Source organism: Abrus precatorius, unplaced genomic scaffold (genome assembly GCF_003935025.1).
Source record: "Abrus precatorius isolate BTA unplaced genomic scaffold, Abrus_2018 Scaffold9, whole genome shotgun sequence".
In the NCBI taxonomy this organism is placed as follows: domain Eukaryota; kingdom Viridiplantae; phylum Streptophyta; class Magnoliopsida; order Fabales; family Fabaceae; genus Abrus; species Abrus precatorius.
Window position 1 is genome coordinate 11,789,172 of NW_020874439.1, and position 16,469 is coordinate 11,805,640.

The window sequence follows — 16,469 nt, forward strand, 5'->3', positions numbered from 1 at the left end:
AATGAAGATGAAACACTAACCATCTTAATCTTTATTAGAGATTAGTTAGGATTGTTAGTAGCTAGTTTATTCTATAGAGTTATATATTTTTAATCAAGACATGCTATTTTTATTTATACTTTTCATTTTTCAAATTTTGTCCAAACTAGTTCCACATATGCTTAAAAACTTATCAGCTGAACATAGTGGTAAAAAAATCTAGTAATTAACCATAATACCTTATTGTGATGAAATTACACATTTAGATTAATTAATGAATAATTTAATTTCTAAGTTATGCATATTATTTAAATTATTTGGCAATCAAAATTATTATATAATCTGAAAAAATGTGAACATAGTATGCAATATTATTGCATATTAAGAGCTTTATAGAAATAGATATGTATACTTAGATTAGTTAACATGATCTCCAATTTATTTGATCTATAAATCTTTGAAAAAAAGTCAACTTAAATACACAACTGTTTAATAGAACCAAATAATTTTTAAAAATTTAAGTACTCATATAATTTTCAAATCCTTCTTTAAAGACTACTTTGGTAATTGGTAGTGGTGGTCACAATTTGTGGTAGGATCAATGAATTGACCATACTTAGCTGGGCAAATGAGATATGTCAAAATTTCTTTTTCATGCAAATTACAAGTTCAATACGGAAGAAATATTTTAATTCTCGACAGCCACTATGACTTGATCACATGAGTTTAAACATCTTTTATTTTTTAAATAGTTATTATAAAATAACACCTCAGCTTATTTCAATAAATTTATATTGAATTTAAAGTCAAGTCATCATTTTAAAAAAATGATTGTATAAGAACTTAAATTATATATCACCTTAAAAAATAAAATCTTAAACACAATACTTTAAGTGCTTGTAATAATACAATTCCCCCATCAATATCAAATTTTTACCTCTAATTCGTGTTTATCTTCAAAAGCAAAACTCTAATTTGATTGAAAACTAACAACAAATACACAAGGTGATATATTCAGTAACATCTTGTCCTATATAAAATTGAGGTCAGTGGTAACCAAAGTGATGATTAACAAACAAGAGGCATGCATGCTTTTAAAATGAGACTAGGTATATTAGGATTTAGTTCTCCACGTTTAAATGAAAAGTATGAAATTTCAACAGTTGATAAAAAAAATAGATTAGGAGTAAAATATTATTATAAAAACATATATATGCATAACAAACTATACATTAATTAAACTCCACACTATCGATTTTTTTTTCCCATCAATGATCAAAATCCACAACTTAGAGAAGATAAATCACACAGATCAAATTGATTCTGTGACCAAAAAACAAACACTAGACTTATTTATTTTATCTCAATATCCATCCGTGAGTAGCCGCTTCTCTTCCTCCTCTAACCTTGCAAGCCATTTGAATCCAAGGTCACATCCTGCTTTTGCCGCTATCTGAAATTTTTCTCTTGCCATCTCTACTGGATCAATTGCAAGACTTCCTTTATTCTTCCCTCGTCTATGAGCTGCCGTGCCTCTCTTCAAATTGAATTTTATTATTGATTCTGGAATCTCGACACCTGAGGCACAACACATTATTCTTATTAGTATCAGACTCTAAACAAGATAATGAAAAGTTGTATGCAAGCCACCAAATCCAGCCAGAAGACGTTTAAGTGAAGTGAAGCTGGTCGTCCAAGACCAACAAATTTGTACTAGCTTTTGCCACAGTAAAGTAATATGAATATCCTCCATGTTTTGAAAGTGCGGCAAAAGTGATTAAATTGCAAACAAACAGTTTGTTAGGTACTCCATCTCAAAATATAGATTAGTTCAGATTAGAAATTGTTTGATTTTATCCATCATCATCGATAACACAAGACATTGAATAATTTTTTCCAACTTTATTTTTGTCTCTTGCCTCTTGGTATCAGTATCATGTCAATGCCTTAACATTTCCGTCCCATTCTCTTTCTCTTGCTTTTCTAGTGTGATGTTCTTCTTGCTTCTCTTGTGCGACATCGATGGTCATCATTTTCAACCAATTTCTTGTTATTGTCATCATCTTCGGCGACGTTTAGTCATTTTCTTTATCTCCAGCAAAACTTCCGACGCGATCATATGATTTCCAGTTGTCGCCTTCATCTCTAACAAAGTTTCCGACGTGACCCAAACATTTTTCAGTCATTGAACACAATTTTCTATTTCCTTTTGCTGTTTATTATTTATTTCCTTTTGTGTTTTGTTCCAAATTTGAAGGCCTAATACAGAAGCATTGGCTGCTTCCCCAATGAGTTACAAGGAACTATTTCTGTTTGGTTCCTTTATTTGGTTGTTATTAACATTTGACATGTATTATGTTCTCAAACTTTCAAATTTTGTTCATTAATTATGCACAAGTCTTTAATATGTGCATTAATTTTATAATTTTAAGCATATATAAGTGTGTAGCTTCATTTATATTAGGTATATTTAAAACTTTACAATAGCGGTCATCTCACTATCCGCTGTAATGTTTTTGGAGTTAGCCACTCCTCGCTGCTATCCAGGATTGACTACTATGGTCACAATTAGGGTTAAGTTCCTTATTTTGAGTTTTCTACATTTTCAAGGTGACCCAAGTTCCAAAATCCTATCTAAGTTGGTATCAACAATGATGCTCACTTCCTTGCTATGGCTGTGCTCTAGTATGTCTTAAGCAATCAAAATGCCAATTGCATCAATAACACATTTTAAGTTTCAACTAGGGTCAATCATTGCATCTTTGATTTGACTGGGTCAATCATAGTAGACAAGAAAATAGTCTCTCAAGACTTTTCGGTTTGTTAAGTTCTGAAAACTAAGCTACATTTCTCTCTTCTACCACCCTTGTTTTGCCATGACAAGTAACCATGCACTACCCAACAGCAGCTTGAACATTCAACCAAAGCAATCAATGTTATCAAATGGCAGCCAAGTGCCTAACGGTGGTGGTTTTGAAGCTCTCCGTTACAGCCATGGTGATTTGTGGAAAAACGGTAGTTTTGCAGAAAACTTAGTTTTCTTTTGCAAGGTTTGGGCTGCAGACCTGACCCTGTCCAGAGACTTAACCCGTGCCTAAAACCCTAATCCGTTACATGTATTCCTCTTTTCTTCATGAATCTTCGTGAAAAATTATTTCCCTCTCTTCTCTAATCTCTCTCTACTTCCTTTGGTTCTGCAACTTTCCTATTTCATTTATCTCTCTCCATTTTGTTCTGCTGCGTTTCTATTTTGCTGGGGTGTCTCTCTTCTTTCTGTTCCTACTGTGTTTCTATTCTGCTAGGGTGCCATAGTGTTTCTGTTCTACTGCATTTTTGTCCCCCTCCATTTCCGGTAATTGCTCCTCCATCTCCAGCAATCCGATTTTTCCAATAGCCATTTTTCCCTTTTTTTTCCTCTGTATTTCAGTTTTTTCTTTATTTCTCTCATTTCAGTTTTACCCTCTCTCACATCTCTGTTTTTTCTGCCTTCCTTCAAATTATTTCTCTTTATTTCAGCTTCCTTTAACATGGCTCAACAAGATTCTTCATCAAATTTTTCAAGAGCTTCTAATTATTATGACTTATGATGGAAATATGCTCATTCTCTGGAAGAGGATGATACAAACAACATTGTATGTAACTTTTATGAAAAAATCATGAGTGCTGAAATCACTAGAGTAAAAAAATATATGATCAGAAAGAAGGATAAAGTGAAAACTTGCCCCAAGTGTCCAAAAGAAGTTAGAAAGAAGGTTGAGACATATCAAAAGGATAAAAAGAGTCAAAACAACTTTGAGATGCTACCAAAACATGTATTGCTATTGGAAATCAAAAAAGGACAATGGACTTGTTTTGTAGAAAGCCAAAAAGTGCCACTGAGAAAAGGAAAAAGTTAAAATTGAGGCAAGCAAATATAAGAGAAGTATGTAACAAGAAAGCCAAGGTAAGGATCCATTAATACATAGCTTGATTTTGGTATCAAGATGGTCTTTCCTTTTTAACCTTGTTAAAATGGAGAACTTTCAAGAAATGCTTACAGTTGTTAGTGCCTTTCGCCCAAATTTACCAGCTCCAAGTTATTATAATATTCAAGTTTCACTTCTTAAGAAAGAGTTAGAATATATTGATTCTCTCATAAAAGATCATAAGGAGCAATGGAGCAAACATGGTTGTTCCATCATGCCACATGCGTGAATCTATCAAAAGTAAGGATGTTTGATTAATTTCTTTGTCAACTCACTTACTAGGATTATGTTTGTAAGGTCCATTGATGGATCTAATTTTGTGAAGACTGGTGAAAAAACTATTTGAAATGCTTGATGCTATTGTGGAAGAGATTGAAGAGAATAAAGTTGTGCAAATTATAATAGATGTGGAAGCAATTATATATTGGCTAGTAAGATGTTAGAAGCAATAAGACCACATATTTATTGGACTCCTTGTGCAGCTCATTGCATAGATCTTATGCTTAAATATATTGGAAAGTTTTCCTAGATAAAGAAAACAATTCAAAGAAAAATATTTGTTATTGGCTCTATCTAAAGTCATTCAAGTATCTTGAGTTTATTGAGAATTTTACAAATAAGAAAGAATTGGTGAGATATAAAGTTACTAGATTTGTAACTTCCTTTCTATCATTACAAAAGGCTTCATAAAAAAAAAAATCTTAAAACGATGAACAAATCTTAAAAAGATGTTCACTTCTGAGAAGTAGTGAAAAAACAAATTGTCAAAAGAATCTAAAAAGAAGCAACAAAAATTGTATTAAATCCTGTATTTTAGAATAATGTGGTATACACTTGAAAATCATGGCTCCTCTTGTACAGGTGTTACGTTTGGTTGATGAGAAAAGAAGACTAGCCATGGGGTATATTTATGAAGCAATGGAAAAAAATGAAGAAGCTATTATGAAGTCATTTAAAAATAATAAAAACAAATACAAAGATGTGTTTGCAATTATTAATAATAGATGGACTTGTCAACTTCATCGTTCATTACATACAGCTAGTCACATTTTAAACCTAGAATTTTATTATAACAACTCTCAAATAGAATTTGATTTGGAAGTTACGAATAGGTTATATGATTGTATCAAGAGGTTGGTGCTATGTCGAAATGTGCAACAAAACATACTACTTGAATTACCAATTTATAAGCATGGTGGTGGTCTTTTTAGATCTGACTTTGCAAAAAAAAAAAAAAAAAAAAGCATTGCTCTTAGTAATTAATCAAAAACTTCAACATTTTAAATATAAGTTAATTTATAGTGAAGACCTTACCTTTAATTATAATTTATCTTTGATTTTATAGCTCAATGATGGAGAATGTATGGACATTCAGCTCCACATTTACAATGACTAGCTATCAAAATTTTGAGCTTGACATGTAATGCATCTAAATGTAAAGGCAACTGAAGTGTTTTTGAGCAAATAATTTCTCATCTCTCAAGCTTAGTATTCTCTTCTAAAAGTTAATTAATATTTTTTTAATTACACTTAAGTTGTAGATTCATTCAAAGAAAAAGAATAGGTTTATGTGTAATATAACCAAGAACTTAAAGAACGTTACAATCTTAAAGATGTAATTAATCCAATTACACTCAATGACATTAATGAGTGTAATGAGTAGTTAGTTGAAGAGATGGACGATGATGCTCATGATAAAGATGCTGGAAATGACTTAGTTTTTTTATGGTAATAACACTTTAAAATGGGCAACTATTTATGAAGCTTCTAGAATTGGAAGGCTTAGAACATATACTAGGCTTCATTCTAAAAAAAAGAAAGAGTCTATCAAGTGATCTTATTATCAAAGCTGCAAAGTTTTCAAGATCAAGGCATGTTCAACACCAAAAAGGAAAGCGAAAATGGTGATTGAAGATGATGAAGACATCTCGAAAGAAATATACTAGAATTGGAGAGCTTAGAACATATAAGACTTCATTTTAAGAAAAGAAAGAGTCCATCAAGTGGTCTTACTATCAAAGTTGCAAAAGTTTCCAAGATCAAAGCATGTTTAACAGTAAAAAGGAAAGAGAACAAAATGAAGATGACGAAGAATTAGAAGATGAAGACATCTCGAAAGAAATAGAGGATGAATTAGAAATTAATCTTCTAAAATCTAAGAGAGACAAGGAAGAGGGATATGCCTTCATAGATGAGAAAGAAGATTATTACATTAGAGTTGAAGAAGAGGACTAGATTGATAATCTCAGTTTTTATTGTTAACTTGACATTTGATAACTACTTATTTTGTATTGAATTATGCTTTGGATTGTGGGTTATGATACTTATATTTTGAGTTAATTATTTTCTATCATTTCTTGTGACCTATAATATTTTTATTATATCCGCCATAACATGCAACGGCGACCGCCATAATTTTATGGCAACTTTTTGGGTTTCCGCCATGACCCGCAATCCACCATTGATTACATTGAGCAATCATAAGAATCCTCTCTAAACAAAGTCGTGTACAATCATTTCTTTATTTATTTTTCATAGGCTATAGCTCATAATAATTGGTTTTGTCGATGCCACAGGTATCTAAACCAACCTCCACGCAAAACTAAAAATGGCTATCCTTCATAGCCTTTGTGAGGACCAAAGGCTACAACATGGTGGAGTGTCACTTAGTTTCAACTCAGGCTCTAGCATGACGAAGCCATTATACATCATCACAATACATATGCTACAATACATAGTTTATAGTATCAAATATCATGAAGACATTGGAGCAAGTTCAACCACATAATGAAAGGGAACCAGTGCAGTGAATTCTTCATAAAACTGAGAGCAAAGAATTTGAAGAGAATTTAAATATGTTCTAAGGTCTGGCCTCAATGCTTTAAGGTGGCAAATGCCATGGGGTTTAAGTTTAATAGTGTTATAAAGTAACGACAAATCACTCAAAGACAAAAATTCTTAATGTGTTTTGATGGTTCAAACCCATTAAGTCTCAAGTAAATTTTATATTGTATTTGATTCATTTGTTAAGTGTTTCAGTATAAGTAATCATTTGTAAAACAATTCATAAGAATAGATGATTTGAAAGCAAGCATTAAGTAAACCAATAGTCTGCAAAAGAAAGACTATATCAATCAATTTTCTTAACTGTTTGTGATTTATACAAAATACAAAAACAAAATAATTGACTAAGAAAACAAACTTATCTTTAAGAAGAACAATATCATACTTTTTTTAATAGAGACAAAAATGTCTTTTTGTTAATTCCCCACACCTTGAACTAAAATAGCAAAACAATAAAAAAAAGAAAATAAAAAGTACTTTTGGTACAATAAGGACTTGGTTCTCGTTAAAAACCTTTTCAAAGGAGTCTGTCTTGTCCAACGGATTTTGAGTGTGTCTAACATAAACTATCAAGCTCAAAGCTATTTAACGTGACACTCATCTATGCAAAAGATGAGATTGTAATTCGTGAATATCATTATTCAAAAATCAAGTCTACATTGCATCCAATTTCATGTGTTTATTCTTATTGTATAGAAAATTGAAGAGTGAGATTTTAATGTCTTCATTGTATATTTAAGTTGAATAGTGAGAATTTTCACTGTAAGTCAAGTCAAGGACTGCACGTAGTCCTATTATTCTTGGGTGAAGTAGTAAAGTAGCTGCATACTTTCATTTATTTCCATTCTCAATTATTTTGAAACAAATTGCTTTTTCAATTATGATATTTCTTCCTGTTTTAAATTTAACCAAGTTTTTTAATGCATAAGTGTTTAAGAAAACATATTCTACCCCCTTCTCTTATTTTCCTATTTTAAACATCAAGTAGCTAGATTGTAATTTTATTATTGTTCTTTTTTTCTCCTTCTATTTTTTGTAAGTTCAATAGCATGAACCTTTAATTAAGTAAGAAGATCAATCATAAAATTTTGTTCTACCCATGGTAGTCAAAATCGCGTTTTGAATCATAGAATCATACAATTCTACGATCTCCAGCCATGCCTCCGTGCTGAGTCAGTGCTGAGAACACGAAATGGTAGGATCGGTCAGATCGTTCTTGCTGGGACGTAAAAACGTTGAAAACGCACGATTCCGATGTGTAGAGAAGAAGATATTTTGGGCCAACCACCTATGACCCGACCCGACTTCATTAAAGGAGTTGGAACCCTAAAATTCCAAAAACTCCGCACTGCGACTTCTTCCTTTCTTCTTCACTCTGTTCTGCAAGACTTTATGTCTCTGTTGTGCGACTTCTCTACGTTTTTTTGGCGACTGCGATTTGGCTCCGCGACTGGATTTTTTCTGCGATTTGGTCTGGGATTTTCTGCTTTCTGTGCTCTGTTTTGGTCTGCAATCCCTATAGCTTTTGCTCTGATGACTGTGTCTACTCCGGCGACCTTGTCTGTGTTGGCACTCTGCTTTGCGCTGGCGACCCTGTCAAAGCAGAGCATTTTGCTGTGGTGGCCATCCCAGCTGTATTTGCAACCATCGTAGCCTCATTTGCAGTACAACAATGCCGCTGGAGAATAAGTAGTCAACTTTCCCTTTCTATCCTCAGAATGAAGCAAATTTTAGGATTTTTTTAAGGGTAAAAAAGACTTTTTAATTTTTAAAAATAATCCGACTTTCCCTTTTAGTCCTTAAAATAACTCTATTTTAAGTCTTTTTTAGGGGTAAAATAGTCTTTCTAACAGAATACCTTACCTTATCCATCTTTTCCTTCTTCTCTGTCTTTATTTTTAGCATGTCCCTGTGTCTGGTTTGAACCCTTCCCTCATTTGTCTTTGTTTTACTTCCCCATCTTTATATTTATACTATTTTACATGCATTTATACAATTTTGTAGTATCTTACGATCCGTGTTACGATCCTATGAGTTACGATCTTTCATTCCCTCTCCGATGCTACGTAGAATCTCGATTTTGACTACCATGGTTCTACCCACATGAATCCACCAACTTATCAGCAGTAATATCTAATGTACCAAGTTTTAGCATCTAATTTATGTTTACAATTGCTTTTATTTTTTTTCTCAACCATTCCAGTAGAAGTAGTAGAGCTAAAAGTGCTATAGTTGCCAATCAAGCACTTAAATGAGCAGTTGCGGCTGTAACAACAATATACAACACAATTAGGTGAAAGGAAGTGGAGAAAAACATAGAAAGCAAGCTTACCTTTAAGAATAAGAGATCCATAAGCTATAGCTGCCCCAGCATGGCCCTGCACAAATAAGAAAAGTGAAATTAAGAATCCAATGCAAACTCTTTAAAATAGCTGCTAAAAATTTGGCTTTACCATAGTAAATGAGATAAGAAAAGCAATAAACCCCACTAGGTTGAACAACTGCAAACTAAGAGAGCCATAAAGTTTTTAAGCAACATATATTTAGGAGAATAGAAGCAAGTTTTTGATACAATAATTACAACATTTTAAATGCAAGATTAATGTCATAAAATTGGCTAAATGGGTATGTTGTGTCATTATAGAATATATATCATCTAAAGTAAATAAATGCATGGTCATTAGCTAGGTAAAACCTAATTATGAGAAATATATACTTGTATACACCTACACATTCATCAAAATGTTCCATTTCCCTCCATAATTAATTTTATTATAGCAACCAAACATATTCTAGCTTAAGCGAAGTTAGGTCCACAGATCAAACAATGCCACAATGTTTTTGTCATGAATCATATCTATAGACAAATTATTTTGACCCTAAATCATTCTTCATTGTTTTGCCTATACTTTTTTTCCATTTAATCTACTCTCTTTATTGGAGCTTCTATAAGTCTTTTCTCCACATGCCCGAACCACCTAAGACAAGATTCTACCATCTCTTCTACAATAGGTTCTATACCAACTTCTCTAATGCTTTCATTCCTATTTGTCTAGTGGGCCTGATCATCTAATGCAACATTCTCATCTCTACTACATTATCAACACAATTTCTGCTACATTGACCATATAGATCCCCTCACAAAAATCTAGGGGGTTTGATGCCTTGATGGTGGTGGTGGATAGATTAACCAAGTACAGGCATTTCATTCCTTTGAAACATCCTCATACATCCAAAAGGGTAGCAGAAGTTTTTGCCCAAGAGATTGTTCGTTACATGGCCTTCCCTCATCTATTCTTAGTGACAGTATCCTATATTTGTGAGTCACTTCTGGTAGGAATTATTTGCTCTCCAAGGCACTAAGCTGCAACTAAGCACTACTTATCATCCTCAAACCGATAGACAAACAGAAGTTGTTAATCGTTGTATAGAAACTTATTTGCGATGTTTTGCTTTGGATCAACCTAAGAATTGGTCTTTATGGGTTTCATGGGCAAGATTATGGTACAACACAACCTTTCATTCGTCCATTGGGATAACTCCCTTTGAGGAAGTCTATGGTTGCAGTCTCCCTCAATTCCTAAACTGGTTGAAAGAGAAGTTCAAGTTGAGGCAATAGGAAGGGAACTAAATGATAGAGATGAAGCCTTTAAGCAGCTTAAGGGTCACTTACAAAGGGCCCAAGAAAGATAAAGAAGTATGCAGATAGGCATCGGTTGAAGTTGGAATTTGATGTGGTAGTCTAGGTTTTTCTCAAATTAAGACCCCACAAACAGCAGTCGGTCACCAATTGCATTCATCACAAATTAGATCCTCGATTTTTTGGTCCTTATGAGAGGGTTGGAAATGTTGCTTACAAACTACAGCTACCAAGAACCTCTAAGATCCATCCTACTTTTCATGTCTCTCAGCTAAAGAAGGCTGTTGGGCAATACGATTCTTCTAGCGAGCTCACTAATGACTTATCCTCGGAAGACATGGCAGAACCTGAATCTGTGTTATCTAGTCACATAATTTCAGCTGAAAGGTTAAGCAGTTTTTGGTCCAATGGAAGGGTCTCCCTGTTGATGAAGCCACTTGGGAGGATGAATTTGCTCTGCAGCATCAGTTTCCTCAGTTGAGCCTTGAGGACAAGGCTGTTTCTTTGAGTGAAGGTATTGTTAGGACCATGAAAGAAGAACATATGATTGATACTAAATAGAGACCTAAAGTGTGGAAGTGTATGTTAGGAAGAAGGTAAGGAACTAGGAGGACTTTTGGTTTTTGCTGTAAAAATACCATTAGGGAGAATTGTTCTCTGTACAAGAGCGGATAGCTCTGGAGGATTCTTGTAATCCTTATTCTTTTCAAAGGGTTCAATAACAATTGTCAATATTCTTCAGTCTTTTTCTTGATTTTACTTCTCAGACCCTAACAACTTGCCCATCAATCTTTAAGACAACAATGTTGAAAGCCCTAACAACTAAACCCTAAACCCTAAAAGCACAACCATGTGCAAGTGTGGCATAAATTTGATTAATTGATATATTTTATCACATATTACCTTCTCTGATGCCCTATGGAAACACCACAATGCTGAAGCAATATCTTTCTTCACACAGTCGCCAGTCAAATATACAGCACCCAAAAGGTAAAGAGCACCTGGATGCAACTAGAACATAACACTCCAGTAAGGTTTTATGTGATGTTCTGAAATCATGGTGAGTAGACACCTTCCTTAGCCTAACATACCTGGTCTACAGCTTTCTCCAAATAATAAAAAGCTTGTTGATCTGATTGGACATAGTCATTCTGTCTCCAAAAATATTGTTTTAAAAGAATATTTCATTAGAAAAACTAAAGAAGAATCCAGATATTCATATTTCACAAAGTATCTAGTAATGTAAATATGGAAAAAAAAAAAAAAAAAACTCAAAGCGAGTTAAGAAGATACAAAGTAAGAATTTCCTACTAAATTAGATCATAGAAATAAAATAGAACTGCACAAATGCAATCAGGCAAGTAAAGAAACAAGGAATTACTAACAATTCACAATTAAGAATACATACAGGCCTTTGTCAGCACTTCAGCCAACCCCCCCCCCCCCCCCAAGGTCATATACTCATATCTGTCATTTGTTAACCACCAAAAAGAAAATCCAATACTTAAATCTGCAAATAGTAATGGATAGGGTGCAAGTTTAGGAAAGCTTTTTCTATGAAAAATAATTGCTCCTCTTTCAAAATCTCTCTCAAGAAGCTGCAAAAAAATAAGCAATTATTTCTTCAAAATAAGTTGAACCAAATATGCACTAAGCAATTCAAGGAAGGCATCGGCAAATAATTACAGTCATAAACTCGAAGTTTGCAAGTTTGATTACAAAGAACTTAAACAATGTGATCGAAACATTAAAGGCAGAGTACCCTCACCTCAACTCTTAAATGACAACCCAACGCATACTGTGCATCAGGATCACCCATTTCAGCTGCTTCTACCAATAATGCTGCCCCTCTGTTTCCATGGGGGGCAAAGGAAAATATGGTCAGTCATTTGCAGTATATAGGTTTGACATCATTTTTATGTGACTAGATAAAACAACACAGCCAAAAAATATCAAAATAATCATCACTGGACCGATACACAGTCAATGGAACTGTTTAGAAAAAGACATAACAAGAACAGCAAACAATAAACCCTTAAAATTGACATGAATGTCATTGATGACCAGAAGAAAAAACAATAATGTCTTAACACAATACTTAGCATGGAGGAGTGAAAGAGTTCACTTACACAGCTTTATTAGCTCCTGGAACATGGTATTTCATATGCAATCTGGACAACCAATACCTAGCATGGGTATTGGAGTTGTCAGCTTCCAAAGCAAGCTCAAAATTCTCCTTGGCTGTCTAATATTGAACATCAAAATAAGGGCCTCTGTTTCTCTCATTAAATGTCAAAATAAAGAAGCAACTAGCAATAAGTTGAGCAAGTGTTCATTACCCTAAGGAGAGGGATGAGGCGCTTATCATTAAGCTCGCAATAATCGATGACTCTATCAACCTCCTTCAAAGCACTCCATCCTTTTGCAATGAACTCCAAGGCTTTCTTGTTCCTGCTATGCAATTCTCTCTGCAAAATTTCCAACCCCTTCAGATAATAAAGATATTGAAACAAGACATGTAGTGCAACAAAAATATAATTACATGCCTGTTGATTGAATCGAAAAAGAGAAACAGTGGAGGGGTTCTGAATAAATTTGGCCAATAATGCCCTCCGCAGCATCTTCTCTAAAACGATAATGCAACTGTCGACTGAGTTTAAGGTGGATACAAATACTCTTTTCCCACAACTCAGGAGCTACAAAGATATATGGTACCAATTGTCCAAGATAATAAGCCAATTAGGAGAGTAGTCTGTGTACTTTCTGACTTCTTGTTATATACAGTGCTTGAAGTCAAAAGCTGTGCAAGTAACCATGCACTTGCAATGGAAAACAACACCGCAAAGCGGTCATTGAGATACTGCAGAACCATGGAAAACAACATTATATAGATTATAACTCCAACTTTCATAATTTATATTATTATCACATAAATAATGGTTGTCCTCTAACATACTTTATTCTCAGTGCAACCAAAACATTCACGAAAACATACAAATAAAGGGATTTGGAAGCCTTGCCTAGTTGATATAGCAAACAGAATGTTTTCTCCAGCCACGAAATGCACAAACAATCAATATGATTATTCCGTTAGTGCCTTCAATGATTGAATGTCGCACTAATTTTGCTGTTCAGCACTTGTTCTTTCCTCTCGCCCTCGCTCGGCATCGGCTATCTTCTCTTTTCAAAAGAGATTAGGTTATTTTTACTCAGGAGCACAAGTGGCATAAAGAAAAAAATATATCTGAATTCTTAAAATTACAACGTAGTCCTCGAAAAACATTTCTGCAATAATACAAAATTCATATCAAAATATTATATAATATATCTGACAAAGCTACGTGTCAAAACAATCCACTGCGACATGAGTAAGCCAAATACTTGGTACCTACTTTTTCTGTGTATGTGTAATAAAATTGGCATCCGTTTTAGGGACAGAGATACAAATAGAAAAGAAAAGTGGTGCCTCCAGATTCGATCATCATCAGAAAAGTTTTTCCGATTCTTTTAGCAGAAATCTACAGCGCAACAACTCGCACAGAATGAAATGTGGTCAAAAGATGATGAAATTTTCACTTACAAATTCACCACCCAGTTTGCCAAGCATCCAATGCTTTTGGTTACTGAGCGTCTTCAAATGCTTCTTCAATCCCCTGGTGGAAATGTAATTGAAATGACATAAAAATGCAGTAAAAAACATGGCAGATGTTAGATTATTTGCATATGTAACTTATGGCATGATTCTAATTAATGATTTAATGTCATGGTAGTTAAATATAAAATATAGAGTAATTAAAGATATAATTGTAAATATAATTATAATGAAACCCTCCCTCTCCCTTAAAAAAATAAAAGAGCGATTATCAAATAGAAGTTATAGTTTTCTCTATTGTGTTTATCACTTTTACGGTCTCTAAATGTGTTCATGGTAAACCCAAGATATGAATTTTCTCTCAACCATCTGAGAGGAGCTAATAGAAGAAGGAAGAGTTGGGAAAATACAAGAGGATCAACGACATCAAAGAGAAAGGTGACATCAAGAAACAATGAATTCAGGTTAGTGCTTTCTAAACTCTTAATTGTGTGCTACTGTGTTGTAAGAACAACGTAATTCAAGATCCTAAAGGAAAATTATAATTTCATAATAGCTGAATCAAATGAAAATTACATATTAAAATAAAAAAATTCTAACAGTCGTTATCAAAGTAAGATTGTGAATTTTGTTGATTCTCCATAAAAGATTGGTTCTCCATTAAAGTTTTCTCCAAATTACATGAACCCTAGGTATTTTATATGATGGATGACATAATTTTGATGTTAAATAATTGTTTTGGATTTAATAATTGAAAATTCTAAGGTTTTGAATCTGTAATATGAGGAGAGTCATGTATCAATGAGCAGAGTCATATATCAGTGAGCATGGCCATGCATAAGGGAGCACGGCCTTGCATAATAGAAGCACGGCGATGCATCAATTATAAGCATGGTCATGCATCAAGAAGCACGGTCATACTTCAAGAAGCAGGGGCATGCATCAGAAATGAGCATGGCCTTACTTCATCGAAGCACAGCCATGCATCAAGCAAAAGCACGGCCGTGCATAGTGATTTCACAGCAAAATAAGGAATATAATTCATAAAATTTATAGATCATTTTAGAATTATATCAAAGTAGATTTTACTCACCAAAGTGATTAAATTCTCAATTAATTAATTCTAAATTGTATGATCATAATAGAAACTTCACAATTTAGTGCTTAATTTTAAGGGTAGTTTGTTAGTCACCAAAGTAGCCTGACTTTAAAAGTTTGTTTAAGTATTTAATTGTGTACTGTAAATTATTCAAAATTTTTTGATGCTATGTGGTAACATAAAGGATGAACAATTTAGCTCATTAATTATAACGCTAGGAAACCACTCAAAGGTGGATCATTGCATATGATTAATGATATTAAAGATACATGAATATACTTCATAATATGTTTTACATTTAAAGATGACTTGTATATTGGTTTGAGTGACTGATTGTCAATTAAAGTTATTTATTTAACATCATTATAAATAAATTGTGTATTTAGGTATTACACAAAGGTAAACTTAGATACATAATTGATGACGGTTGGTTGTCTGAATCCATTAAGTTTATTCAATGTGTAAATGTTTAAGCATGTGTTAAATATTTTAGTCCCTATGAGTACGTATGGCATGAGCAATGGCATAGTCAAATTCAATGGGCTCAATTATGATGATTGGGTTAAAAAAGTTCGATTCCAGCTAGGTGTTATGGACATGGACCTAGCAATCATTATAGAACAGGAGCCTGTAGCCATCACAGAGACTAGTACTGAAGAGGAAAAGACTTTTCGTGAAGCTTGGGAAAGGTTGAATAAGCTGAGCTTGAGCTTGCTAAAAATGACTATGGCTGAAAATGTGAAGTTATCTATGCCAAAGTGAATTACAACACCATTAAGGATAAATGGAACATACAGGAAATTAAGGTCATACAGGTCCAGGAGAAAGGGAGGCTGAAGAAGCTGAAAGAACACTTCGTCCATCTCACATTTCATGAAGGAGCTAGTAGTAGTAAGGCTAAGCCAGTTAAGAAGGTCAACAAGGACAAGAAAGATAAGACCTTACTAAAGGTTCGTGAAGGCCGAATCCAAAAGGGCCAAAGGTGCTTCTTTTGCAAGAAGACTGGTCACTTCAAGAAAGATTGTCCGAAGAGAAAAGTTTGGTTCAAAAAGAAAGGTATATAGTATGCTTTGAATCAAATCTTATTGAGGTACCTAAAAGTACCTGATGGTTAGACTCTAGTACAACTACTCATGTGTCACACGTAATGTAGGGATTTCTTTCGGTCTAGCCCATAAGTGGAACTGAAAAGTTCTTGTACATGGGGAACAGACTGATGGCACGGATAGAAGAAATAGGGACTTACAGATTGATCTTGCATATTGGTTGCTGCATAGATCTAGAAAAGTGTCTTTATGTTCCTGAATGTGCTAAAAATTTGGTTTCCATTGTAAAGTTGGACGAATTTGG

At 33.7% G+C, this 16,469-nt stretch overlaps 1 protein-coding gene across 2 annotated transcripts; it reads right to left on the minus strand.

The window, feature by feature from the left end:
- Positions 1-1,175: 1,175 nt before the first annotated feature.
- On the minus strand, positions 1,176-14,085 carry LOC113849988. Of its 2 annotated transcripts, none has more exons than XM_027480275.1 (9): positions 13,449-13,639; positions 12,975-13,288; positions 12,768-12,896; positions 12,558-12,673; positions 12,197-12,278; positions 11,520-11,579; positions 11,332-11,439; positions 9,121-9,166; positions 1,176-1,557 (listed from the first exon to the last, which is right to left on the minus strand). In XM_027480275.1, the coding sequence occupies exons 2-9, from the start codon at positions 13,047-13,049 to the stop codon at positions 1,343-1,345; spliced, it is 831 nt and encodes a 276-aa protein (XP_027336076.1). In that variant the 5' UTR covers positions 13,050-13,288; positions 13,449-13,639; the 3' UTR covers positions 1,176-1,342. The 2 variants fall into 2 exon arrangements, with proteins under 2 accessions (XP_027336076.1, XP_027336077.1); XM_027480276.1 differs by lacking the exon at positions 13,449-13,639 and adding an exon at positions 14,057-14,085 and having other exon boundaries at positions 1,251-1,557; positions 12,975-13,152.
- Positions 14,086-16,469: the final 2,384 nt, after the last annotated feature.

Coding starts and splice junctions, on each gene's coding strand:
- LOC113849988 (XM_027480275.1), bottom strand. CDS start 13,049: ATGCTGCGGAGGGCATTATTGGCCAAATTTATTCAGAACCCCTCCACT. Junction 12,279..12,557: donor CCAGGAGCTAATAAAGCTGT/GTAAGTGAACTC, acceptor CCATGGAAACAG/AGGGGCAGCATTATTGGTAG. Junction 1,558..9,120: donor TGGATCTCTTATTCTTAAAG/GTAAGCTTGCTT, acceptor GTTGTGCCTCAG/GTGTCGAGATTCCAGAATCA.